Here is a 27,364-nt window from a genome sequence, read left to right on the forward strand (position 1 = left end):
TTTAGTCTAACCCGCTCTGAAGCAGATAAGGTTTGCAGCATAAATTATACCCTAATAAGACGTGAACCCCAGGTTAACCCTGAAGTTACCAAGATAAGACAAAAAGCTGCTTCAGCCCTCAGGTCATTTACACCTATCAGTGACTGCCACTGAATCTGTAGGTCCAAGAGCTCTGGATTAAAAGTAAAACATGAGAAGAATTATTACAGTGTAAAGAGCAGAGGAGAAGAATGAGTTTTACGTTTCCTAGTTTAAACTGAAAGGAGGAAAAGGTTAAATTGCATTAAAACAGCAGCCTGTTCCTTTAACTGCCCCCCTTCGCTGCAGAAGCTCTAAAGCATTGTCTTCATTGCTAGACAGGCAGACTGTACCATCTATCAGGGGGTACAACTATATCATTCAGGCTTTTGTTTCACCAGTTTAATTGCTTTTCACTTCTGTAATTCTGAGAATGTTACAGGTGAGCAAAACACACATATATTTCCCATTTATACCATTTGTGTTTTTACTATTTATATTTCCTCTACAATTTCTGTTTCACACACAACCATCATCTGGTTATTACTTTTTTGGTGCCTGCCGATAATACTTAGGTAATATATAATAATAGTAGATATTTATCTTTCACAACAGTTCACAACCTGTCAAGCTTAGTTTTTTTTATGGTTTATTTGTATAAAATTTTGCTGGCCTTTGACTCTGCTGATGAATGTGTTAGGACCACTGAAATGGGACTGCCGACAAGAGGCCCAACCATAACCACAAGTCTATGAAGTTTGGGAAATAACTTGAGATGCAGCAGTTCTGATTTTCACGAACTATAACCCATTATCATTAAAATGTAAATTAATTCATTAAAAACAATTTCAAAGTGAAACATTTCACTTTATCTTTAGTATATGATGTAAATATATGTAAAAAGGTTTTTCACAGTAGTATGATTTTTGAGGTGTTTTCCTGTTTATCAATCTTTGAATGAGCTTTAACAGAGCTGTGTAACATATGATTAACTCTAAAATGATGAGTCTGTGATAGCTCAGATGTCTGGATGTCTGCTCTCGTCTGAGTCATGACACTGCCCTTAGGTAGTGAGTGTTGCATCAGTCGTGGCTCAGCATGGGGCAGATTATAACGTGATTCGTGTAGACTTTGGAAAGTGCTAGAAGGCAATTAAAATTTGTGAATAAAAAGACAGAGCTAGTAGTAAAGCTATGCATTGATTTACATTAGTTTTTATATAACAGTGAAGTGGATGCCGTTAAAATTATGTATTATAGGATTAATGTTAACCTGCCTTCTTGACATATTTTAACCTTGTAACTAAAAAAGAAAAAACAAATCCAGTTCTTCCACTGCCTAACAAAACAAAATTGACCACTTTAAAGCAAACTGACAGTTTCACGGTTTTTGTGCTGCATCTTGTATGCTCGTTGCATGAACAACTTTACCCTTCTGTGCTCCTTCCTGACCTAAGAAAAAAAGGGCCTAGTAATAGTACCATTGTTCCTTTACTAAAACTAGCAACAAACTACTTCATCTTGCTAAACATACAGTTTGCTAATTATTTGATCCCATGCTGAATTTTTAAGTTTGGTCACTTACAAAAACAAAACAAAAGCCTCTAGTTTTGTGGTAGTTTCATTTTAATGGAGAGAGACGACACACATTACATAAAAGTTATAAATCAATTTGCGTGTCATTAAGTATAACTATTCGATCCCCTGCAGTCCAGCCAGAATTCTGGCTCCAACAGATTGGTTGTGTGCCCATCAGGCACTTACATTATAATCAGTCAGTCAATCAATCAGTTGCAGACACTCCTGATCTCAACTCGTTATGTGTAGAAAGCATCATAGAAACAATTTGTTCCATTCCAACCTCTTCTGGTCATGAGCGACAAGACTGGGGACCTGCACAAAGCTGTAAAAGCTACCAGACATTCAACAAGAAGCTTGGTGAGAAAATGACCACTGTTAGTACGATTATTCAGAAATAAAAGAAATGTAGAATGACCATTTGTGTCACGGCCCTGCGTTGGTGACCAAGTGTTGATTTCATCATGGTTCATCACTGTTACTTTTAGCTCCCTAAGTTTTCTAGTATTCCTTGAATTCTAGTTCTTGGGTCGTGTTCCTGTGCCCCTCATGTTTAGTGTAGGTTTAGTTCTGCCTTCATGTTTATTTTCTTGTTCCCCAGTCAGTTATGTCTCATGTCACTCCTGTCCCTGTGCTCCGTTCCTCTGTGCCTGCCATGTGTTTCCTGTTTTACTTTGATAGTCCCTGTCCTGTGTTCAGTGTTTTGAGTTTTAGTCCCAGCTGTGTTTCCCCATCCTCTTGTTATGCTGTGTATTTTAGCCCTCAGTATTTAGTAGTTTAGTTCGAATTACTAGCTCCTCGCTTTCAGGTTTTGTTTTCTGTAGGAAGAACCATTTACAGTCAAAATAAAGCTGCCTTCCATGAGTCTTGCTTTTGGGTCCTACATCCTGCCGGCCACACAGCAAACCATGACAATTTGTCTGGAGATCTGTGCAAGACCTTGCCTCACAGGGTAATGATGATCATGAGATCAGCCCAAAACTGTGCCATTATGGACTGAAATGTTGACGTGCTTGCAAGATCCCTCTTCTCAAAGGGGCACATGCACAGGCCTGTCTTAAGTTTTCCAATAAACATCTAGACAAACATCTTTATCACTGCTAAAATATGAGAACCAATAAAACAAATATAATACGCAAAGCTGTCATTATTAATGTTTAAAGCATGTTGATTTGATTGACACCTTTATTTGTCACCATGTCAAAAAATAAGTGTGGTTTGTGACATCTAACTCATCAGCAGGTGAGTGAGGTTGATGCAGCAGCATTCTGCTTTACAAGCAGCACCTGATATAAAAATGACTGAGCACACTGTTGCATTTCTTGAATTATATATTTATTATAACACGGCATTATGACATAGCTTTAGTAATGGTGTGTGTGTGAGGGAGAGAGACAGAGATGAAGAAAGAGAGCATCCTCTCAGCTGGTCCAGGTGAGTCTGAATCCTGAAGGTAGGGTGGAGTACTGGCCTTGGAAAACAACATAGACTTGGTGGGCAGTGGCTGTGAATGGAGCAATGTTGGTTTCCTGAACAAACAACACAGAAATAGGAGAAACTTACATTTTTATACTGAAACTATCAACAGTGACTCACTCTAAATAGCTAAGAAACAGGAAAAAAAAACACATTACCAATCATAGTTACCAAAGTACAATGTCTGTGCTTTATTCTGACAAAGAATTCAAAGAAAACATTATATCTATATGGAAATGAACACAATACAACTCTAAATACTGAAGAAAAAATTCTAATTATATATTATTTTTGCATGACACCATAATCTATTGCAAAGTGAATAGGTAAATAAGTACACTAGTTACCTTATACTGCACACTCAATCTGAACTTTTTGTTATTGTAATTTTATAAACAGTACACCTGCACAATGACTGTAACTAGCAAAACCACCTAAATATGAGACATTAGCTCAGTTTTGTGATTGTTAATATTCAAACTGTCAGAGTTAAAGAGGGAACGGCTGCAATCACAGCATTTTTTTTCAGTTGGTGAAAGATGGACTTTCAAAACGTGTTACTTTGGTGCAACATGTTTTGGGGTTTGAAAGTCGCAGAGACACAGTGTTTTGAAAATATGTATCTTATTTGTTTGACACTGTTATCCTGGTGCTTGCTGTTTTTTGGAATTTTGATAAGTTTGTGATCTGGACGATATTAGCCATAATAAAGACTTGTCTTGTGTCAACTACAAGTCTCAGTCTGGGTCATATCTCTCTGCATTTCATGACAGAATGATACAACCACATGATGGACCCAGTAAGTGGAGTGTTCAGTTATGAGGACTTCTTTACCCCAAGTAATCAATTTATAGCTTTTTCTGTTACAGATGTAGTAAAACTACATTACCATTGAAAAATATATGCTTAATAGTTTATTTCTACATTGTTAATACCCTGACCAGACTCACCTAACCTATTTTGTGAAGCCCTTATAATGCTCTTTAAATAATAGCATTATTATACCACACAGGTCCATAACAAAGACAACACCGGACACTAGATGTCAGAGGTTTGAATAGGACGGGTTTGACTTGTCTCTTTCTACTGAGCTTTTGATCACTCGTACCTAATCTGGAACGCTAAGTCCGTAAAATCTTTCTGACATATGCAATGCAGTAAAATGTATAAAAACCGTATTATGTCAAGATTACAATAATGCTCTTTAACATACCACACCACAGTAAGGTCCAACAAACTGTGAAGAGGTATCTGGGCCATCGTACAACTTCAAGAAGTTGTTCTGACAATCTCCAGGATCATCAATACTGATCTGGTTAAAGGTAATGGTCACAACACGGCCTCTTGGTGCCATGATGCTCCATTCACAATGGGTGTTATTGGGATAGGTTCCAGGGTAGTTTGGACTTGCGAATGAGCCTTGGTCTCCAAATAGAGTGCCACCACAACCTAGTTAAAAAAAAGACAGGATGAACAGAGTGAACAATCTGCATTCCTTCATTACAAAAACTGCTACTACTAAAAATATCTTATAGTTCCTAAATAGAGCAGGATTTAAAATTCTAAATACATGTTGACTTAAAAGCTTAAAGGAGGGATGTCAAATGTATAAAAGAGTAAAAGTAATAGTAAAAAATCCTGTTTAGTTGGTCATGCCAACAAGAAAAAAAACGACTTGATATTTTATAGGAACTGGTTAAAAATGATATTTTATTCAGTTCAGACCTTGAGGGGAGGATGTCCATGTGGCATCAAAGCCATCACGAGAATGCGAAAAGTCACTTTTGAAGCGTAGGTAGAGTTGGTTGGATTGTGGGAAGACAGGGCTTGGCAGAGTGCTTCCACAGAACTTGCCAATCAGTGGTGAGTCTGCTGTACTGCCGTTACGGATCTGAGAGGTGAAAATCATGGAAACGAGGATAAAACATATCACACACAGAATACGGTATCCAACCGCCATTTACACTGAATCTGACACTTCTATAATATATGAAGGAATGAACAGCATGTTAGAATAGAATAGAATAGAATAGAATAGAATAGAATAGAAACTGTGCACCTCACACCCACTTTCTTCTCCTTCTCCTCTTGCACTGAGTAGGAGATGCTCTGTATCTCATTGTACATCTGATAGTGACAATAAAGGCATTCTTTTCTATTCTATTCTGTTCTATTCTATTCTAAATGGCACATGCAAGCATACACACACACACACACACACACACACACACACACACACACACACACACACACACAGCGTCTGTGTCTCTGCATTAACATTGCTTGGTTTACCTCCAAATAGTCAAACTGACAGTTGCTATGGCTTTCCACATCAAAATTGTTAAAAAAGAAAGAGATGTAGTTGTTCTGTGGTGCCTTTAGGATGATGGTGCAATCCATGTTGTTGGGATATATGTCAGGCCAGCCTGGACTCTTCAGGTAGCCATATTCCTGCTCATATGTTCGGCTACAGCCTGAAAAACACAGAAACTATAGTTAGAGCACTTATCAGAAACCAGATACAATTTACAATATTCACCACTTCAATAAGTATGGATGATGCAGACAAGCAAGCACACTTTTTAAAGTCATTTGAATTTTATTAATAATAAAAAGGCATGATTTCAATAGGGTATTTTGGGTCTATTTCTCCTTCCTTACTGGCAATTTGAAAAGTGAAGCTGAGGCCATTTCCTGTCACAAAGGTGTCGGATTTGAACTGCACATGCATTGTTCTGCCATAACTGTAAAAGTCTGGTAGATGGCCATCTGATGGACAGAGCTTATGAGACTGCCCATAGTCTCCCTGAAAAACACAAGAATCTTATTAGAATGATACTAACGCCATACGTCTACGTATTGGTACCGTAAGGCGGTTTCGTACTGAACATGATCAAAGACACTCTGATGAAACCTTTTAGTTTTGGTTAATGTCATGACAAAAAGTTCACACATTTCCCAAAATACATCAAAAGCTTAAAAGGGAGAGTTTTATGAATGTGTTACTATTGAGTCATTTTGGGTTGTTACACTGTATCCCAATCTGTACTTGCACTGAGGTTTAGGGATGTACAAACAATTTTATAAATAGTATTTCAATTATTAATTTCCACACGATCTATGCCTCTCTGCGTTTGACTTTTGGTAGACAAAAACTATGATGATAAAATGTGGTCACAATTCCTCTTTTCTCAGACTGGCTTCCTGACTACTCAGTGCTTTGCAGCCTGGTCTGTGATTCTGTTCAGGTGGCACCAACAAGTCCTACATGATAGACATAGCAATAGCATAGCATACCAATAGAAATAGTTTTGATAATGTGTGCTGTCAGAGCCACCTTCTTATTAGTGCACCTCCTTTTCACTGCATATTCAATTTTACAAGAGTTCATCTAATGCAAGTGACATTTAATAATTTCAAATTTTAAAAAGGGAAAAACAATTGGAGTAACTTCATCTTGAAGTTCTACAAAATGATAAGAGTGATAGTTGCTTAGGAGGTCCAGTCACCACCTTAGTATTAACGACACAGCACGTGTTGGTCTAGGTCTGTCTGTACTCACCATAGGCCAGTCTTTCAACTCTAGATAGTTTGCAGAGCAGCTCTGGTCAGGCTGGAGGACGAAGGTCTGGATGGACATTTTGATGGTTTCTAGGGCTGGAGCATCCAGGATCCACCGACAGGAGGTGTAAGGAGGATATTCATTAGGGAAAAAGGGTGACGTCACGGTCTGGACAACAGAGGTGGCATTCAGTGTCCCTCCACAAATTACTGAGGAAAGACAGACACAATTAGAAACAAAAACCCTCCAAAAATAGCCAGACTTATTCTGTAACAGTAGAAGAGCCATTCTCTAAAACATACCATATAGTCTGGGGTTTGGTTTTTTTTGTGAACAAAGAGCGACAATAGCACCGTGCAGATGGTAGTAGTCTAAAGGAAGAGGCAAGTGGATGCCTCACATCACTCACAATGTTAATTGCCTTGCTCCACACACAGTGCTAATGCAAATCCCAACAACTTCCTGGCTATTGTTACTGCCTTTCTAATTGCTGTGTTCTGTGCCACAGAAGTCTTTCCAAAGCAACAAATAATACAGAAGCCAACACATTTTCAATAAATGTACAATGTGTAGCATTTTAGAATCCATCTTGAAAAGTAAAAGTTACAAAAAACTAAAAACATATTATTTGTTGTGTTTTGCTGCCCAAGAATTAGTTTTTCACTTGAAGATGATGAAAAAATATGTATTTTTTCACATAATGATCAAAACATTTCATGACCAGCGATGTGAGTTCAACTGGGCTGAAGTCTTTTGGCCTGAAGGTCTAGCTGACATTGCTTGCCAGATATTTTATGACAATCTAAAAACCAACACGATCGTACGCTCATGTCTTCAACCCAGCTGTGTCGGTGGCATAACAAAATGTAACAAATCACATTTTTGTAACCTCGAATCCATGTATAGCTGCATGTATGTAAGGACCTGAGAGCCGCATCCATTGAAGATTGTGATGGATAAAATAAAAAAGAGGGCAGATGGATTTTGTACGTAAAATATTGTCTCATGTCTCTTCATGTGAAAATATGACTTTGAATGCAATGCAGTATCAAAATGTTTCTTACATGGTACTTCTCTGTAGGTAGCATTGAAGCCTCGCCTCTGCACCGAGCCATCAGTGACAAAGTGAACAGTCAAAAAGTTTCCACTTGATATGAAGGAAGCAGGGACAGAAGTTCCACAAAATGTCCCAACCAAAGGGAAGTTCATGTTGTCACCATCATAAACCTGAGAGAGATACAGATACAAATATTAATACAAGCTTGGCGGAAATACCAGATAGTAGCAAGTTCATTTGGTCATAGTAACATTCATTCATTGTGGTCAGTGTATCTGGCCACAAGTGGAGTCAATTGATCCACTTGTGGCCAGATGTACTAACACACTGTCCCAGTGTAAACTGGGTTTTAGTATAAAAATATTACTGTTGAAATTTGAACTTGAAAATTTTCAATGAATTAAATATCTGCCCTCCGTATACTTACTCTGACATAGTCATAGCGGCAGGTAGTGGAAGTCTCAAGTTCAAAGGAGTCAAAGGTCAGATTGACTGCCTTGTTGACAGGCATCTCAATGGTCCATAGGCAGTTCATCCGTGGTTCATAGACACCATCTAGATTTGGATCTGGTGAACCAAACATGCCCATGGGCATGGAAAGGTATCCACCACATCCCTGTGCTGGACCTGCAAGTAATTTAAGCATGTCCACTTGTTTATTCTGGATAAAACAGCAACAATAGAACTTGTCCAATGTCTGGAAAGTTCAAACTAGTAATGTAAAAATAGATAATACTGCCTAGATAGTACTTGTAACAGTTGCTGCTGGGTACCCAGTCAGAATTCAAGACAGACTAATGTTATTGTTTTAGTCATCACCAGCAAACTGCATACAGTAATTGTACCTTAAATCAATTCCTACAAAGAATGGACACATGCCCAGAAAGCACAAAAAACACCAACAACACACAATGCAAATCAAGAAAATGCTCAAGTTTACAAGCACATAAAATCTAAACATTCACTGTCCCTTTTCACTCAGTTGCACGGAAGTCAAATATTCAGTCTTTAAGAGAAGGTTGTTTACAAAAATTGTCAGTGTATGAGAATGAAGAGACATTATCAGCCAGTTTTTATTCAAATTTACTCAGTGATCACGTACTTCAAGGGGATCTTTGGAAACTAGCCTGGACTGCTATTTAGGTGTTACCTCACATTTCAATCAGGGTGAACAGCTGAGCTGATGATCTGTGGGTTTCTGGGTATGTTGTGTGGTGGGTGAAAGTCTGGCTCTTAGTGAGCAAATCCTCTTCCCCTTTACATTGTATTTGACTGTCACCATTCTTTGACCCAAGGTGGGTTTGGTCCATGGATGGATACAACTGATGTCACATTTTGGCTCCATGATCTAAAGCCTTAAGAAAACTGAGACTAGGCTTCCCTTTTCCCTGCTTTCAGCTGTGGAAAATCCACTGCAGCCTCAGATTTGTTTTTATTTGACAGGTGTGACCTAATGTAGTGGGTTACTGTGGTCACAGTCGCCCACTACAATCAGATGCTTGGTGGATGAATCCCTAGCTTCTCCAGACTAGGGTTAATGTCTTCTGTTGGGCAAGAGACTGAACCCTCACGTGGCCCTGATGCATCCATCGTGAATATGTATGTGAATGTTAGGGAAAGCTTAGCATACAGTGTTGTATGAATCTGTGTGTGACTGAGTGAATGAGACTTGTAGCAGGAAGCACTTTGATTGCTCAACCCGAGTACAAGGGTACTATATAGTAAGTACCAGTCCTTTTACCATCTTGAAGTGCAGTCTTGTACCCAAAGTTGGGGTTCCTATCAGCTCCAGCCATTTTTCCTTTACTTCACTTTTTAAATGAGTCTTTCTATCCACACACTCAGCTGAACAATTTTTTTTCTGAATAAGCTCTAGAGACTGAATGTCCCAGGAGATCATCAGTTGTGTGGTGCAAGTGTAGTTTTATGAATAAGTGGTGTTCACTTGTTCTTAAAATAAAATAAAAAATACACAGTCATTACCACCTACCGAGTGTTTCACTGTAAGTAGCTCTCCAACCAATCCCATTCACTGTGTTATCTGTGCTGAAGACAATGAATAGCTGATTTGTGGAGGAACGGAGATTGGGTGGGAGCACTGTGCCACAGAATTTCCCCAGCAAGGGTGACAGAGTGTCTGGTCCGTCATAAACTGCCACAGAGTCAAACTGACAGGAAGAAGATGCCTCCAGATGAAAGGTGTTAAACCTGTGGAAAAGAAACATTTCTTAAAGCCCAGAGTACAAGAGCACCAGTTTGTCCGGTTATCAGATGAAACCAGTCCTATGTATCCAAGGCTTTGCTTGTTCCCATTGTTGTGTGAAGGAGGTTCCACAGAAATATGTGGGAAAAATGTTTAGAGTTGTTCTAGTTTTAAGACAATGCACTGATGTCATGTAATTTTTTAAGTAATCTTTTTAAAAAGTCAAAGCTAACTGAAAAACAACACTGCATTCAAGTTTTTCAAGATTTGGTTCTGTTTATAAAACAATAAAATGATTTGTGAACAATATCAGGTCATTTGTGAAGTACTGCAGTCAGGTTAGAGCAGCCAGTGAAGTCAGTGTAGTCTTACTTAAGATCTACTACTCTGTTTGCTTGGACCCATATGTGGTAGGTACAGTTGATGTTGTGGTGATAGTTGGTCATGGACAGCCCCGGACTGCTCACTGTACCCGCGGTGCTGTTAAAGAAACCACCACATGCTGTACATGCACACAAACACAAAGACACACAATCACAACTTTAGATGTATGCATCTACTCCTCACACCACACCCTTTATAATAAATATACCTAATGCCAAATATAATGAAAATACAAAAAAGAAACAAACCAAAATAAAATCTGTCATTTAGTTTTTTCCCTTAAAACATTATATTGACATTGATTAATATGTATTTTACAAATTATCCTCCTTAGAGTAAAGAAGATAAATGCCAAAAAAGAAAAGTAGAAGGGATTGAAAAAGTTTGACATAGTAACTTAATGGAAAAGTGGTTCATTACATAATTATAATAATTTTAATTAAAAATACTGGACTTTATTCCAATTTATAAAATGTTCTTTGCCTTCCCATTCTTTGATTTTGATTCAAACAAATGGTGATGGCTCATTAGGGTATAACAATAATTTGACTTTGAATTGCTTACGAATAGCTGTGTATTCTGCCATGAAGCCAGTGTCTGTAATCACAGAGTCAGAGTAGAAATGGAGCAACATGGGGCCAAAGGTGGAGAAGCTCCCAGGGATGGTGGTACCACACAAAGTAGCAATAGGAATGCCACTGGTAGCAAGACTGTAGATCTTCAGGCCATCGTACAGACAGGTAGAATGTGCTAGACAACAGAGAGAGGGGGGAATTATTCAACAAACTACTGAATCTTATTAGATATTTTGGATGCAAATGTGTTAACTGTAACTAGGGATGGGTATTGGTATCGGTTCTGACATAAACAGTAGTAACCAGACCGAAAAGCAGCGCACATTTCGGTGCTTTATTTCGGTGCTTTTTTCCTCCTGAGCTGTGATACACTTTGGATTCTAGCCATTTTATGTTTCCGAGGATAGTAGGCAGGTCCAGGTACGTACGTTCTTTTAGAGCAGAGCTACAGATTAAAAATGCCCAAGGCGAAGCGGTCAAAAGGCTGGCTGTACTTCACAGCAAAAGATGCTGTTGCATCCTGCAACAAGTGCTTTAAGGTGATACTGTGCAAAGGAGGTAACACCTCGAATCTGATGAAACACCTGGCGATGCATAGCGTTTTTTTAAAAGCCGAGAAATGCACCGTATTTGATAGCTTGCTGCAAGACCACATCTACTGCGGGTGTGGTGCCTGTTATCGGACCCGGCGTTATCAACATCCCCCAAGAACCCGAAGAGGAGAGTCCTGGCCCCTAGCCCTGCCAGTGTAGCAGAAATGATGACGGATGATGATGCAGCAGCAGCCGTTCTTCTCTGCGTGAGTAGCTTAATGTTGTTTGCGTGTAATTTACGTTAAGTAGGCTAACCACGGTATTAAATCAATAACAAAAACAAAACAAAAAAACCTCACAACAAAACAGCTGAACATGAGAGGTTTTTGGACAAAGTTTGTGTTCTCCATTCTTTAAGCACTGGTTCGAGCACCTTTTGAGCACTGGCACCATTTCAAAAGTACTGGTTTGGCACTGGTATCGGATAAAACCTAAACGATACCCATCCCTACTCTTGGCTGGAAGCAGTGCTTAAACAATGGAAAAAACACAAACTTTGTCCAAAAACCTCTCATGTTTAACTGTTTTCCAATTTTTCTTTGGTCATTTTAGCCTTTTTGTCCAGGGTGAAGGGAGTATCTGCCATCAAACAAGAAGACAGCCGCATGTAACTACAACAGTGTTTGCTAGTTCACCTTACATGCATTAATGTAATAACGTGGTTAGCCTACTCAACGTGAATTACACACGAACAACATGAAGCTACTCACGCAGAGAAGAACGGCTGCTGCCATCATCATCCTCATCATTTCTGCTACACTGGCAGGGCTAGGGGCCAGGACTCTCCTCTTCGTGTTCTTGGGGGATGTTGATAACTCCGGGTCGATAACAGGCACCACACCTGTAGTAGGTAGTCGGCTTCAAAAAAAACCCGCTATGCGTCGCCAGGTGTTTCATCAGATTCGAGGTGTTACCTCCTTTGCACAGTATCACCTTAAAGCACTTGTTGCAGGCTGCTGAGTTTGCCATAATGGCACCGGATACCGGCGGTAGATATCCCTAATTGTAACACTTACCTTCAACTTGAAATGTCTGAAAGGTGAGGATGACCACAGTCTTTTCTCCAGCATCTATGGTGTAGTTGCAGTTGGCTCTGGATGGGTAGTCTGCTGGATAATTTGGTGAAACCACACGGCCGCTGTCAGCTGTAAAGTTTGCACCGCATCCTAATGAAAAGAGCACAACAGACTTTCTTTGCATGCTGATAGAATGACCATGTCACTGCAAAAAAGATCTGCCGACCAACAAGTTAAAAAAGTAACTTTTAAAAACGGAAAAAATAGCTTTTTATCCCTAATATGACATATTGGGGGGAAAAGAGTGGCCTCCAGAAGACGTTTTTAAAGGACTACAACCCTGGCTAAAGCAGACCAACCAGTCTGAGAGATTGGGGTAAAAGATGACCAAGTACCCGATAGTAACTGTAAGTGTCTCTGAGCTCCTGCTTTTCTTGTGGAGAGAGAAGAACCTTCCAAAAAGACAACAATTTGCACTCCTCCAATCAGGCCTTTATGGTAGAGTGGCAAGGTGGAAACCACTTCTCAGTAAAAGGCACATGAAGGACTCTCAGACCATGAGAAGCTCCCTGGGGCAATGAAACAAAGACTCAAGTGTTTGGCCTGAATGTCAAACATCATGTCTGAAGGTAACCAAGAACGCCGCATCATCTGGCCAAAACCATCCCCGAATGGTGGTGGCAGAGTCATACCATGGGATGTTTTTCAGAAGCAAGAAACAAGAGAGAAAGATGAATGAAACAAAGTACAAAGACATCGTTGGTGAATGGTGTGGTAAGCATCACACTCAAAAAGAACTTGAAGCGGTAAATAAAGGAAAAGGAGCTTTAGCAAAGTATTTTGCAAAGGCTGTGAACATGTACATGTTATATTTTTGTTTTGTTGTTGTTGTTTTTTTTGTTATTAGATGGACAATTTTGAAGTGAAAAAATTAATTTATTTTGGAATGTTTGAATAAGGCTATAACATGACACAATTGTTCCTCGTTGTCTTATGTTCAAGAAGCTGTGAATGCTGTAACACTGAGTTAAATACAAAAACTGTTTACAGTCTGCAAAACTGTAGAATCTGAGTATGAGAATCAAGTTTCTCAAATGTTCATGCAACTCCTACCACTTTCTTGTAAGACAACAATGAATGGCAGCTACTTGTCAGAGGAACAGACCTTGAAGAAATTACAGGGAGAATGAATGCAACCCAATAGAGCAAAATACTTTTACTTTGGAAAGTACTCTGAGACTGTGGCTTCAGGACAAGTCTCTGACTTCTTCTGACCAACTAAATCCCACAAAGTATGTGCATAGAGTGCAAAACATAATAACAAACATAAAACAATAGATGTGTGTAAAGCTTCTTGAGCAGTAATCCCCAAAGTCAAGAGTGGGAATGGCTGCTTAGAAAAAACAAAACAAAGCAGAAAATGCCATGTGACTTATACTCTAATCAGAATACAAGCGAAAGTGAAGTACTTCTTTGAAAATGTCTAATGCTACCCCTTCATATGCAAAGTGTTAAGGCCAATGTGTGTCCCAGCTGCACTAGGACACACATTTCAATACAAGAACAGTCAAAGTAATAAGTAATATCACAAAGTAACCACCTCCTATCACCTGTTTTAATTCACTTTTTATATAAATAAATAAGTCTAAATAAATATGTGACTGTACATTTTTCTGAATAACTTCAAACTGAATTTCTGTTATTACTGTAGCCCACCTGCAGCACCTTTGTGGTCCACCAGCTCACATTTGGGTCACTGTTCTAAAGGCTTAACTGAGAATCTGCAACGGCTTCCAAATGGGCAAACATGGAATTACTGGGTCTTCCCAGAGATAAAATGGCATTTACATAGCAATAGTAACATTTCTCTACCTTCATATTAGAAAAGATTAATTCTAAACTTATTTAGAAGAGGAAAATTCACCAAAGTGTGTGATATAATAGCCATTACAGCAAAGCTTTAACATGAAATTGTACTGGCTGTCTGGTTCTTACTGGTGTTGAAGGAGGCTGAGAAACCTTTGCCAGGGGCTCCAGTGGACTGGAATCGGCTCGTGATGATGTTATTTGGAGCAACTATGGACCCTGGAGCCACAGAGCCACAGCCTGTAGACAGCAGAGCCTCACTAATTTGACTGTGACCTGACCACACCTGCAGAAACATGCACAGTTTTAATCAGGTCCTGTTATGATACCATTCTGCAGCCAATTTTATTTGAAAACAAAAAGGTTATTGGGAAAAAAATCAAAGCTAATGTTCTAATTTCTGCAGTCAAAGGTCAGAAAGCAAATATACTTGATTAAAAAAGGAGGAGAAAGAAGCTAAAAAATGTTTTGTTTTGTTTTTTAAAACATACTACTAATTTGACTTACAAAATAATGTTGGGTCTACACAAAACTGCAGATATAGCCTATTTTCATTAAATGACTGTATTCCATGCATTTTCTTGGCAACCGGTTAAACAAGAATAATGCATTCAGTGATTTATCCTTTGGCCACTAGTATACTCAGTCTTAGACAGAGATTTGATGATTTTAACCTTCTTTTTGTAATTCAACTAATTCATAGTAATGTTGTCTAATGATTTGAAATATGACACATAAGCCAAAAATAAATGAAAATGAATAGGCATCGTAGTTAGCTCTGTTAGCTCAAAGTAAGATGGATCTGAGTTTGCCTCCACCACCTGGGCAGGGCCTTTCTGTGTGGAGTTTGCATGTTACCCCCATGTCTGTGTGGGACCTCTCCAGGCAGTCTGGATTCCTCTTTCAGGCCAAAGACATTCAGTTAGTGGGGTTAGGTTAATTGGTGATTCTAAATTGCCCATCGGTGTGAATATGAGTATGAATGCTGTCATTCTTTTTGTGTTAGCCCTGCATCAGACTGACACTCTCAGGGTGTTCCCTGCCTCCCACCCTATGGTAGCTGGGATAGCCACCAGTCTCCCTGTGACCCTGATAAGTGGAAAAGGATGAAGGGATAAAAATGAAAACAAGAAATCACAAATTTCTAGTTGCGCTGCTTCTATTCGTCTTCTTTTCCCTGCAATAAACGACCGCTGCTGGTGGGGCTCAGAGAGCTTTCTCTGCATGCAACTGGTGGTGGTCAGAGGGCCCGGTGGCGCCAGTGTCCGGCAGCCTCGCCTCTGTCAGTGCGCCCCAGGGTGGCTGTGGCTACAATGTAGCTTGCCATCACCAGTGTGTGAATGTGTGTGTGAATGGGTGGAGGACTGGTTGTGTAAAGCGCTTTGGGGTCCTTAGGGACTAGAAAAGCGCTATATAAATACAGGGCATTTTACAGGCCAAATGAAAACAAGCTAAAGTATTGCATATTTCCAGATACAAAGTGTAATAGAATAAACGGAGACAAAACAGATTATGTCTTCTGGATATTAAGATTTTATTATTTATTGTATAGTTTTCGTTTATTGAGGTTTTCTTATTATTTTTGCACTGATGATAGTAGAATAAGAGACTAAAGGAACAGTTCAGTAATAATAATAATTTAAACAAAAAAACTAAAACAAAACAAACAAATAACCAAACAAAAACACAACCTGCCCCCTTCCAAACTCTTACTGTAGCGCTGCAGCCCTTCTTGACACAACCCATAAGGGACTTGTGTCTGACATGGAAGTAATAATAATAATGCATATAATAACAATATTTTTTATTAATATTATTACCTATATGAAGGACACATTACTCAGTGGCACCACAGTTTACATATTCGCCTAATACATGAAAGACACAAATCCCTTTTCGGTTGAATTCTGGAATTCAACCTAAAAGGAATAAAAATCTGCCAAAACAAAAATACGAAGAGGAATATTTTTGATATGAATATGAAGAAAAAGATTCAATAGCAATTTGATTATCCCTGCCCTAAATTAAAGCTATATTTGAAATGAAAAAAGGGGGAAAAAATCTACTGCAAGGTGCAAGTGCTTATACCTTGATATAGCTGCTCTCACAGGTCCCGCCGCTGTCTGGAATTTCAAAATCACTGCTGAAGCTCATCTCAAGGTGATTTCCGTCATGGGCAATTATTTTCCAGGTACACTCCACATTGGCTGGGAAGTTCTGGGGATAGTTTGGAGACTTGATTGTTCCTGCATCAGCATGGATCACCCCTCCACATCCTGGCAGTAAAAAAAATATGTGAGTACATGAGCACAAAGTGTATGTAAGACATTAAATAACTCAGAGGTCGTCCCATAGCTCTTCCGCGTATGAATAACCATACACTGAATACTCAGGAAAATATTTGTACACAAGGCTGAAAACCAATACTGAACAGTTATGACCTTCTGACATGTTGGATATAAAAAAATAATCTAACTCAGTGTTCAAAGTGACAGCATCATACTGTATCATATTGTATTTAATCCTACATATTCAACTATGTCTTAGTTTAGCTTCACTGAATTTAACTCAGATGTGAGATCCTGATAATACAATTGGAGTAAACATGGAATAGGCAACTGCAAAAAAGAAAATGAATAAAATGTTTAATTAGGCAGTGTAGACCCACCTGAAGAATCAGAAGACCAGGAGGCCAAAAATCCTCCTTTGGACACACTATGATCAGCCAGGAAAACTATAGCCAGTTTGTTGGATCCTGACTGGATGGTTCCTGGGGAGGTGGTACCACAGTACTGACCAATAATGGGAGAACCTGGGGATCCTCCATTGAAGATGGTGAGAGAATCCCAGCCACATGTGTTGTGGGACTCCAAGTTAAAGTAGGTGAAGGTTAGCTGCAGCATGGAAGAGAAATGGATATCAAGAAATTTGAAAAGTATAAGAGCACTTCATCTTGGACAATAAATTAACGTCTTGTACAGTCTTAACTTAAATACCTCATAGTACTGTATCACCCCGGTAGATTTGGGAGACAGACACCCTCTCTGCTTTTAAGATTACACTTAAAACTTTGCTTGTTGATAAAGCATATAGTTAGGGCTGGATCAGTTGAGACTGAATCCTCCCTTAGTTTTGCTACAAAAGACTTAGGTTGCTGGGACTTCCCATGATGCACTGAGCGCTTTTCTTTCTCTCACCCCTTCTCACTCAGCATGTGTTTGTACACCTCTCTGCATTTAATATGATTATTAATCAATCTCTGGCTCTCTTTCACTGCATGTTTTTCTCCTGTCTTACGCCCCTCCCTGAGCCTGGTTCTGCTGGAGGTTTCTTCCTGTTAAAAGGGAGTCTTTCCACTGTCGCTAAAGTGCTCGCTTATAGGGGGCATTCAATTGTACACTGTAGTCCACATAGTTGTTTTAATGTGGCAAGCCACTGTGCACACTTACTGTAATAGTGTGGCCCTCTGGAGCCTCAAGCAGCCAAGCACAGCGACTGGGGCTTGGATAGAGGTTAGGGTAACCAGGACTGGCTAACACCCCACCGTCACCTGTCTGCCAGCCTCCACATTCTAAGAGAAAAAAGAGAGAATGATGCATCAAAGGACAATCTTCATCTGCTACTTGATTGCTACATTAGCTAAATACTAGTCTCAAATTCAAAGAAATAGTGGCATAGGATAACTAAGGTATTAGTGTGAGTCGTACCGGAAAACAAGTACTTAGCCTTGAAACCCAAGTCTCCGTTGGAGTTGTCTGTCTGGAAATGGACCCAGAGTTCTGGGGTAAAGACCACAATAGGAAGTACAAGAGCTGTCTGGCCACAAAACTTGCCCAGCAGCTCTCCACTTGAGTCACCTGCAAAAGGTGAGACATTAGATTAGAAAGGACTAGACTAGATTTCATATACTTTTTCTTCCACTCTTGAACACACAACACAGATACATTGAGTTTTTAGTTTGTTTTTTTTATCTGCTACAATAATAATAATAATATCATAATGCAAAGATTTATTTTGAAATCATAACGAAACCTGGAAACTCACAGCTGCATAATTTATTCACAAAAGAAACAAAAACTTTACTTTTGAGGTGGTGCCGGCAATTTTGCCTGGCCTAATCTATTTCAAATGGCAGTAATGGTTAATTAAAAAATACATAAATAAAAATGCTCTCTTACTAAATTCTATTTGTGTTACAACCAACTAGCTGTCTGCTAAGGCTTGGATCATTTCTTATAGCAATTTGCCAAATTGACTCTTTTAATAACGGCAGCACAGTGGTGTGGTGGTTAGCACTGTTAGCACCTCGCAGGTAGAAAGTAGCGAGTTCTACTCCACCGTCTGACCGGGGCCTTTCTGTGTGGAGCTTGCATGTTCTCCCTACATTTGCGTGGGTTTTCTCCGTGTACTCTGGCTTCCTCCCACAGTTTGAAGACATGCAATTAATGGGGTTAAGTGTGAATAATTGTCTGTCTCTGTGTGCTAGCCCTATGTCAGACAGGTGACCTGTCCGAGGTGTACCCTGCTTCACGCCCTATGGTAGCTTGTAATAAGCTCAAGCCTCCAAGCTTATGTAATTAAAATAAAAATGCAGCTATAGACTTCATTGCACACATAATTTATACGTCATATTGGTCTGGTATCCTACTTAGGACTTACCTAAGCGGAACTGGAGATAGTCTGCTTCACAGGTTTGATGGTCCTCCAGGTGCAAGTCTTCTATCAACACCACAATAGAGGAGTTGATGTGCTGTGGGTTCTGAATCAGCCACTCACAGTTGATGTTGTTGCTGTAGTTGGACACCAGGTAGCCAGGAGAAGTGAAGTTGCCACCATCAGGGTTATTCAGGATACCGCCACATTCTAGCAAAATACAGATTAAAATAGCAGATTAGAGTAAATGTTAGAACACAATACGGAACAGCACTTCATTAAAACACAATGAAGTGTAGGTGGTTGAGACTATATCGACTGACCTGTTACTGATTGGAAATGATACCAATTAATAATTATTAGTAATTAATACTAAGGTACAGACAGGACAGGCAATTGGACAGAGTAATTGGACTCTTCAGCAATTACAAAAACATCATCCTCCAATAAGGAATAATCTTGTATGACTTTCAGCTTTCTTTGGGTTCCAAAAGTCTTTTTTGTGGTTAAAGAGGTGTGGTTACCTGCTCGTTCCTTTTATCTTTCCCGGCCTATCCACTTGCAGCTCATTACTCACCAGCTGACATACATAACACATCCTTCCTCACTCTGATTGCAAGTCATTTGACTAGCTAAGATCTACAGTCGCTCAGGCTTCCTAATAGTAGATTATGGTTCTTGCATTTTTCAGTTGGGCCTCTTATTCTCTCTGCTCAGATCCACCGCACGTGCACATGCTCCCTGGATTTACCTGCTGGATCAAAACAGCCTGTCCTGAGATCAGATACAAACTGTGCTTTGTGTGGAAACAGAGCTAGCTAGCATTAACAAAAAGATCTGCTTCAGTTATCATCGTAACAGAGTTTTCTGTTACTAACCACCTTGCCCAACATGTGTGATGTAGATAAGAAGATGGAATCCAGTTTTCTTCAGAAATATCTTCACAGGAGAGCCATTGCAAACATGTATCCATAGTAATGATATAACAGAGTATGAAATGTTTCAAATATTTTAATCCACATAACACTGACAGGGAAGATTTTTCTGCAGACTAATTAATTCTTGTTTTGAGAAATTATGTAGAATTTGCTAAAGCAAATAAAAATAAAATACGGTTTTTGTGTAGCGATGTCTTTTCATAGTGATTCATTGCTTCTCTTGGTAAAGGAATGTTTTAAAACAACCCTCTGCCAGGTAGCATTATCAGCTAATAGAAAGTCATTTTTGGCACCATCTTCCAATAGAAATTAAATTGGACCATTTGAAAGAAGACGTGTTAACACCTGTCATCATATTCTCTACCGACCACTTTATACTGGTCAGAGCACAAGCCACTGGGGGATCTAAAAATTGCTACACCAAGACCTCTGATTTAGACAATACAACATGAAACTGCAGCAGAATAGTTTTTGATAACAGAATGATGTTTTTGATATCTTACATCCCTGCATTAATAATACTAAATCATGTATACGTGTGGTTTCCTGCATTAACGTGTTTAAGAAACTGCCATGGATACATGGCTATTATGGTTAAAGCAATGTGAATTATATTTTTCTGTAGATAATATTTTAGTTTTGCACGCAGGAGAATCTAACCTGCAGGTTCATCAGAGGAATACGTAGCCAAGAATCCACCAGTGGACACCGACGCATCAGTGCGGAACTCAACAGCCATGGTGTTGCCAGAGGACCGCACCTGAGTTCCAGCGGGTACTGTACCACAGAACCGTTGTAGGTGAGGGGCATCGACTGCCAATCCGTTCATTACCTGGAGGACATAGAGTTATGCTTGATATGCAATTTTTCTTGCATGCTCATCAAAAAGGTAATAAACTATATTTCAGTATTTTCAATTTCACAAAAAAAATTACACAGATAAACATTTGTGGAAATTTTGATTTTTTTAATTTCATTTTTCAAGGGTTCTAGATGCTATCAGAGATTCCACAGCATGAAAGGGGAATTAATTTGATTTGTGGTTCGAGTCAAGTGAAAGGGATGACGACTACTGGCAGAAAGGGACTCACATCAACATAGTCAAATACGCAGTATGTATCAGAACCTTCCAGTCTCAGGTCACTGATGGTGAGGGTAACCTTGCGGCCTGGTGACACTACCAGCTCCCAGCGACACACTCGGCTGTGGGGATATAAGTTGGGGTAATTGGGAGAGGAGATAGTTCCTGAGGGAGCATTCAGTTCACCTCCACATTCTGTGGGAAAAGAAAAAAGAGAGAGATTCAGCATAACAAATAATGTTGTAAATTAATTTCATGTATTTCTGTAAACCAAAAACTAAATTAAGCATTTAACCCGATCTGTCTGTTCATCAGATATCTCCACAACCCATCATTGCCACTGAGTTAGACTGGCTTTCAGTTTGAGGTCGCTAGAATGAAGAGTGGCTTAATTTTTTTTTGTCTCCTTTTGTTGCTTGGAAACAAAATCAAAAGGCACTGTAATGAGGCAGATAATCAACCAGCCTGTTTCTCCTGTTATCCAGTTTTTCTTTTTGCATTTGTTCGAAGTCACAATTTCCAGGTTCCCTTTATGTCACTGTTTGTAGGTCAACGTGTTTTATCTCCATCTTCATGTGAATCCCTTTGTTATTTGGTTTATTATGAAAAAATGCTGTTTTCTTAAATGACTGACACTTTACAAATAAGATAAATTAAACATTGCAGTGATTATTATCATCAGTATATTATTATATAATACACTGAACTTTATTACTTGAGAACAGAAACAGAAATGTAAGAAAAGAACTGTCAGATCTTACATATTGATGAACAGGATCTAAAGCTTGGACTTTAGCATCTCTGTGTGATAAAAACATTTGTATTGATTCTTCTTTTACAGGTCATTAAAAAAATTAGAATATAAGCAGCTTATTAACTTTATGTTTTGTGTTTTCTCCATAATATTGTAACATACAGTGTAATGGTTTGTTAATATGCAGGACTATATCTGGCTTATTTATGACCTTTTGCTGACTGAAGAGCTGTCAAATACACAAATATGAAAGTATGAGAGCAAGTTCTAATAATGTTGACAACGTTTTCTATCAAATGCTTTAACATACATATGTCAATTTTTTATTGTACGATTTGGTTCTCATCCATGCAGTCATTCAAAATGAAAAGGAAAAAAACTGAACCTAATGAAACAACAGTTACCCACAAAAACAGGTCTCTATGATAATTATGACTATCGTGGTGATATTACTCAAAGATTTACTTCATGTGTAAATATGACGTACCATAATGATCATCCAGCAACTATTCCTTGTACTTTTCAAAATGTACCCACCTTCAACACTTGCTTCAAAGAACAGACGGAAGCCAGCTGCATTTCCACTGGTGTCACTGACAAACCGGACATAAGCAAAACTGTCAGACGTCTCCATGGGAGCAGGAAGGTTATTGCCACAATGTCGGCCCAGTAGGCGGCCTAAACAAACATTAGAAAGGATGCAGGAATATCTTGATCACCCCACTGTCTCAACATGAAACACAGACACATGTGTTGGGTGTAATTTACTTTCCTAAGTTCAAAACTGTTGGGACTATTGGGACAGAATGCAATTATTTGCAAATCTTATGAACAATCACAATAGAACATTTAAAACACATCAAACATTTTAACTGACAAAAATCTACCATTTAAGAAAAACATTAGCTAATTTTAAACTGAGAGCAAAACTTCTCAAACGAATTGAGATGGGGCCATGTTTACCATTATGTAGGATCCCCTCTCCCTTTAAAAGGTGGCTGTACTTTTGGAAGAGGACCGCTATAACATTTTACTGTCTTACACTGCAAAGCAGTTGTAACAGATTTAGTATGCATTATGCACGTTAGCATTGTCTTACCGAAATCTGCAAGGCCTTCACTGAAAAAAAGCATCATTTGGATGGGAGCCTATACCATTCTACTTTTTCCTATTATATACCTTTTAGCATAGATGGCACATTTCCAGATGTACAATCTGCCAATTCCATAGGTACTACTGTATCCCTTTACTATCAGAAATGTGAAGTTTGAACTGAGCACTGATAACAAGCCAGGTGGCCCTTCTTTTTGTCCAGAGGATCCGTAGTCCATGTTTCCCAAAAACCCATCAAACTTTAATTTGCATAATCCTAGAACAGTTTTACACTGTTCCTCAGTCCATTTTAAGTCAGCATTGGCCCAGAGAAAACTGTGAGCAAGCACTTTGGCGACAGTGGGAAGGAAAAACTCCCTTTTAACAGCAGAAGCAGGCTCAAAGTAAAACAAACACACATAAAAAGAACAAAACAAAACTCTGTCACAATTTAAAGCTAGGGGGGGGTCAAAATTTTGTTGCGTTGCGTCAGTCTAATTGCGTAGGTCCTAATTTGAAGAGGCAGACTGTATATAAGTTTAGGTGCAGCAATCGCAAAGGCCCAGTCTACTCTGTGTTTCAGTCAGAAGCAACTTATCAGCTGACCTAAGAGTTCTATTTGGAGTATTTTTAGTTAAAAGATCAGAGTGGTATGAAAGAGATAATCATTTAGAGACTTAAAAACAAGCTCTAAAGTCTTAAAATCAATTCTATAACGTACAGGAACCCAGTGTAAACGAGCCAAGATGGGGGCCTGTCAAAAGTCAGGCCTCGGCCTTCTGAACAAGCTGAAGATGAAAGAGCAGAGCCTGACTGATTCCAAAATAAAGACTATTAATCAAGCCTGTATGAAGTAAATGCAAGAATCACCTTCTCAAAGTCAGCAGATAACAAAATACTTTTAGTGTTTGCAACGGCCCTGAGCTTTTACAACAGAAGTTATTTGTTTCTCAAATGAAAAACTGCCATTGAAGTACTGTGCTAGTACTTTTCGTAAAATAATATATATTTACTGGAACAAACACCTTAGTTCAAACATTTGACATGTTTTTAGGGGTTTGTTTGGTTTTTTACACAGCATCCCAACGTTTTCATAATTTGGGTTATAAAGTCAAATCAGATAAATACATTTACTTAAGAAAAAGAACTGAGAAGGAAGTCCAGTTTTAGAAAGTTGCGGACAGAAAAGATTTCAACACAATAGACATTGTGATGGTGTAGAGAATGTATCTTGTTGGGTTTTTTTTATTACTTATGTTTTTACCTGAGGCGTTGTACTCTCTGATCTCCACATAGTCAGCAGAGCATCCATCAGTATTCTGCAAGCTGAAATTCCCATAGCTAAGAGTGAGGTAGTGTCCTGTGGGTCCCTCCAGGTACCACTCACAACTGGAGCTATCAGGATAGTTGGAGCCTGGGAAGCCTGGGCTGTAGATCACACCCCTCTGACCTATGTAGGTGCCTCCACATGTTGCTGTGAGGAATTTGAGTTACAGAATCAGAACAGAGCTTTGAAATAGGTCATTGTGGTTTTCTATCACCACTCTGCTACATAGTCAAAATCTCAAAGGTTACATCTCTTTAATCAATGTTTTAATGTGAATTTCAAATGGCATACAGTATTTTAAGACATAAACAAACAGCTAGTCCAGTAATGCTTTGATACTGGCACAATTTCCCATAACTTTCGGTCTGTATGCCACAAGAATGCTGCCTCTCAAGGCACCTTACAACCAGACCTAGATAAAGACAATTTTATTGCTAGTTGATCAAAAAATTGCCACGCCAGTCTTATGATGAGACCATCAGCTAACTGGTTTACAACTTCCAATCTAGACATTAATGAGGGAAGAACAGACACAGTCATGAGTTTCAGACTGCATGACCATGATATTCTTTACCTATGGAGTATTTTGCTTTGAATCCTTGGCGCGTGACGCTGGCGTCAGTACGAAACCTAAGCCACATGGAGGAACCTGTCGAATGTTGAGTAGATGGTCGGGTGTTGCCACAAAGACGGGAAATGATGTTATTGTTGGATGTTGAGCCATCACGCAGCTCCAAGTAGTCGTACATACAGCTGTTGAATAAATGGACAAAAACATGTTGTAAGCCCTGAAACTTGGGGCACGAATAAACGTGAAAGTGTTTTCAACTCTTCTAAAGTGAAAGAGTTTCTAGATAGAGTTTACATATTGTGTTCTTCAAACACTAATAACACCACCAACCAATTTAGTAAGATTGTAATGTTTGTTTGTTCTTTAGTTTAGTTTCTTTTGTAAAAACATAGATAGGCTAAAATGTATTTACCAATAATCTTGGGATGAAACTCAATAAAATGACAAAAATTACTATATTTATGTGGTAATAAGAAGCTATAAATACAACAAGAGAAGAGAAAGTAAAGGTGTACCTGGATGTGGGTTCAATGTAGAACTGATCCTCAAAGTCAATCTGGACAGCTTCCCCATTGGGCACAGTAATTACCCAGATACAGTCAATGTTCTGGGGGTAATTCTGTGGATAGTTCGGTGAAGTAATGTACCCTGGAGGATCATTATCATTCACCTCGATGAAACCTCCACAACCTGTGGAGAAATAGAAGGATCAAGATAAGAGACATGACAGGTTTTCCAACATCTACGTAAATTTGAAAAGATAATATTCTGTGGGGGTTTTTAAACCTACTTCAGAAAAAGTTTGGATACCAGGAAAATTTGTGCAAAACAAACAAAAATAAGTTAAAGATTTGCAATGGACACAGCTTGGACACAGTCAGCAAAAGCAAACTCTACCATGCAAAATATACAAAGATCCAGAAACACATCTTTTCTGTTTAGGTTATTCAAGATAGTCTGAGGTAAAGGGCCAAAATGTCCCGTGGTTTGACAAATCAAAATCAAAAACAGATTTAGGAAATTATGGGTATAATTATGGATATAATGCCAAACAATATATGCAAACTTTGGAGCAATATACTAAGACAATGATAAGCCTCATTCTATTTGTATTCTAACAGCAGAGCTCTATAGCACAAGGGTCCATTTGCTAAGCTGGCCTGCATACAGTACAGACAGCTTTATGACATTATGACCAGTATGTAACCAAAGAAAGAAAAGTATACGTTTTTTTTTTTAATTCACCCAAAAAACAATGTTTTCAACATTTAATTTATTCTTCTTTTAATTAAATATGGACTTTTAAACCATGACATTTTGTTTTATTAATATTTTACACAGCAAACATTTTTGGAAACAGGCTGAAAATTGAAAAAGAGGGACCTATTATTTTATATCCAACTCCAAAGTTTCTCCTGGGCTTTACTACAGCAGCTTTGCATGACTTAAAGTTACAAAATAACCTTTGTCTTATGCTGGGCATTAATGCAGCTCCTCAATTAATCTTCTTTCTGAACAAGATACTTTACACCCGCCCCCTTTAAGCCAACTTAGTTCCCTTTGCCTCTCGTAAGCATAAAACTGAAAACATTGTTCCTAAATTAGAGTTCTGTTAGCATCAAGTCCATGTTTCCTCCAATTTCAAAACTTGTCAACCGTGACTAAACGTTTAGAAATGATCGCTTTTGTGCACTGAAACATTTCCTGTGATAGTGATGAAGTGAAGATTCTACCTTGACTGTGGGCTTCGAATACCAGCTTAAAGCCGGAGGCCTCATTACTGGCATCGGACACAAAGTGAATAAAGAGGTGGTTGTCAGTTGTCTGGAGAACAGATGGGGGGCTTGAACCACACAGTCGTCCTCCAAGTAATGGAGAAGAGCCATCTGGACCATTCCTGAGCTGTGGAGAAAGGGAAAGATAACTGTGAATAACGATAGAAATAATTTATCAAAAGATCAGTGACTTCAGGAAGTCCAACCAGGGCTCTGAAACCAGAAAAAAAACTTTCAGGAACCTTAGTACTCCCATCTACTGTTGTTGTTGTCACTGTAAGGTTTATAAAATAAACTTAAACATAACCACAGTTTTTAAAAAACACCACAATGTATCACAGTTTCTTCTGCAAACTTTTTTATTAATCAAACGCATTAATAAAAAAGTTACTGTCATATCCAGGTGGTCCAATTCGACAGTGCACAGCAATCCAAACTGAGAATAGTTTGGAAGGATATAAATTTCCTCTTAACATGATTTATCTGTTAGTACATTAGACAAGTAGTAACATCAATACCTTGGAACATAGCCACCATCTGATGACATATGACGTTTTGCCCTATCAGGTAACTTTGATAATGTGACGTTACATATGCTTACTTGTCTGATGTTCAAAAACATGCTTCATCAAATATGAACTAAGTGGGAAAATTTTCCAACAAATAAAATTTTCCTTCAACTTTCTTGGGGTTTTATGTGACGTGTTGAGATGCTCACTTTAATAATTTACTTCAATTTACATTTGTTTCTTGCATGCTTTTGTTTCACATTTTTTCACATTGCATTGTTAGAATTGTTTGTTGGGGCGATCGTGACTCAAGAGTTGCGAGTTCGCCTTGTAATCG

General features: G+C 38.7%; 1 protein-coding gene across 1 annotated transcript in view; it reads right to left on the reverse strand.

Moving 5' to 3' along the window:
• Positions 1-2,908: 2,908 nt before the first annotated feature.
• The window catches only part of cubn (cubilin (intrinsic factor-cobalamin receptor)), a 78,845-nt gene continuing 54,389 nt past the window's right edge, over positions 2,909-27,364 (reverse strand). The window contains exons 43-67 of the mRNA XM_014412716.3: positions 26,477-26,645; positions 25,259-25,433; positions 24,747-24,925; positions 24,110-24,319; positions 22,291-22,431; positions 21,010-21,194; positions 20,579-20,750; positions 18,987-19,190; positions 18,035-18,184; positions 17,777-17,898; positions 16,996-17,221; positions 16,416-16,603; positions 14,457-14,613; positions 12,462-12,611; positions 10,842-11,027; positions 10,266-10,395; positions 9,681-9,898; positions 8,118-8,317; positions 7,698-7,860; positions 6,634-6,842; positions 5,733-5,877; positions 5,364-5,545; positions 4,797-4,962; positions 4,285-4,520; positions 2,909-3,124 (exon numbers count right to left, since the gene is read on the reverse strand). Of these exons, the coding sequence (XP_014268202.3) occupies positions 3,017-3,124; positions 4,285-4,520; positions 4,797-4,962; positions 5,364-5,545; positions 5,733-5,877; positions 6,634-6,842; positions 7,698-7,860; positions 8,118-8,317; positions 9,681-9,898; positions 10,266-10,395; positions 10,842-11,027; positions 12,462-12,611; positions 14,457-14,613; positions 16,416-16,603; positions 16,996-17,221; positions 17,777-17,898; positions 18,035-18,184; positions 18,987-19,190; positions 20,579-20,750; positions 21,010-21,194; positions 22,291-22,431; positions 24,110-24,319; positions 24,747-24,925; positions 25,259-25,433; positions 26,477-26,645 (4,371 nt within the window). The 3' untranslated portion in view covers positions 2,909-3,016. The remainder of the gene's footprint in view (positions 3,125-4,284; positions 4,521-4,796; positions 4,963-5,363; positions 5,546-5,732; positions 5,878-6,633; positions 6,843-7,697; positions 7,861-8,117; positions 8,318-9,680; positions 9,899-10,265; positions 10,396-10,841; positions 11,028-12,461; positions 12,612-14,456; positions 14,614-16,415; positions 16,604-16,995; positions 17,222-17,776; positions 17,899-18,034; positions 18,185-18,986; positions 19,191-20,578; positions 20,751-21,009; positions 21,195-22,290; positions 22,432-24,109; positions 24,320-24,746; positions 24,926-25,258; positions 25,434-26,476; positions 26,646-27,364) is intronic.

The sequence above is a fragment of the Maylandia zebra genome, linkage group LG9 (genome assembly GCF_041146795.1).
Source record: "Maylandia zebra isolate NMK-2024a linkage group LG9, Mzebra_GT3a, whole genome shotgun sequence".
NCBI lineage: Eukaryota > Metazoa > Chordata > Actinopteri > Cichliformes > Cichlidae > Maylandia > Maylandia zebra.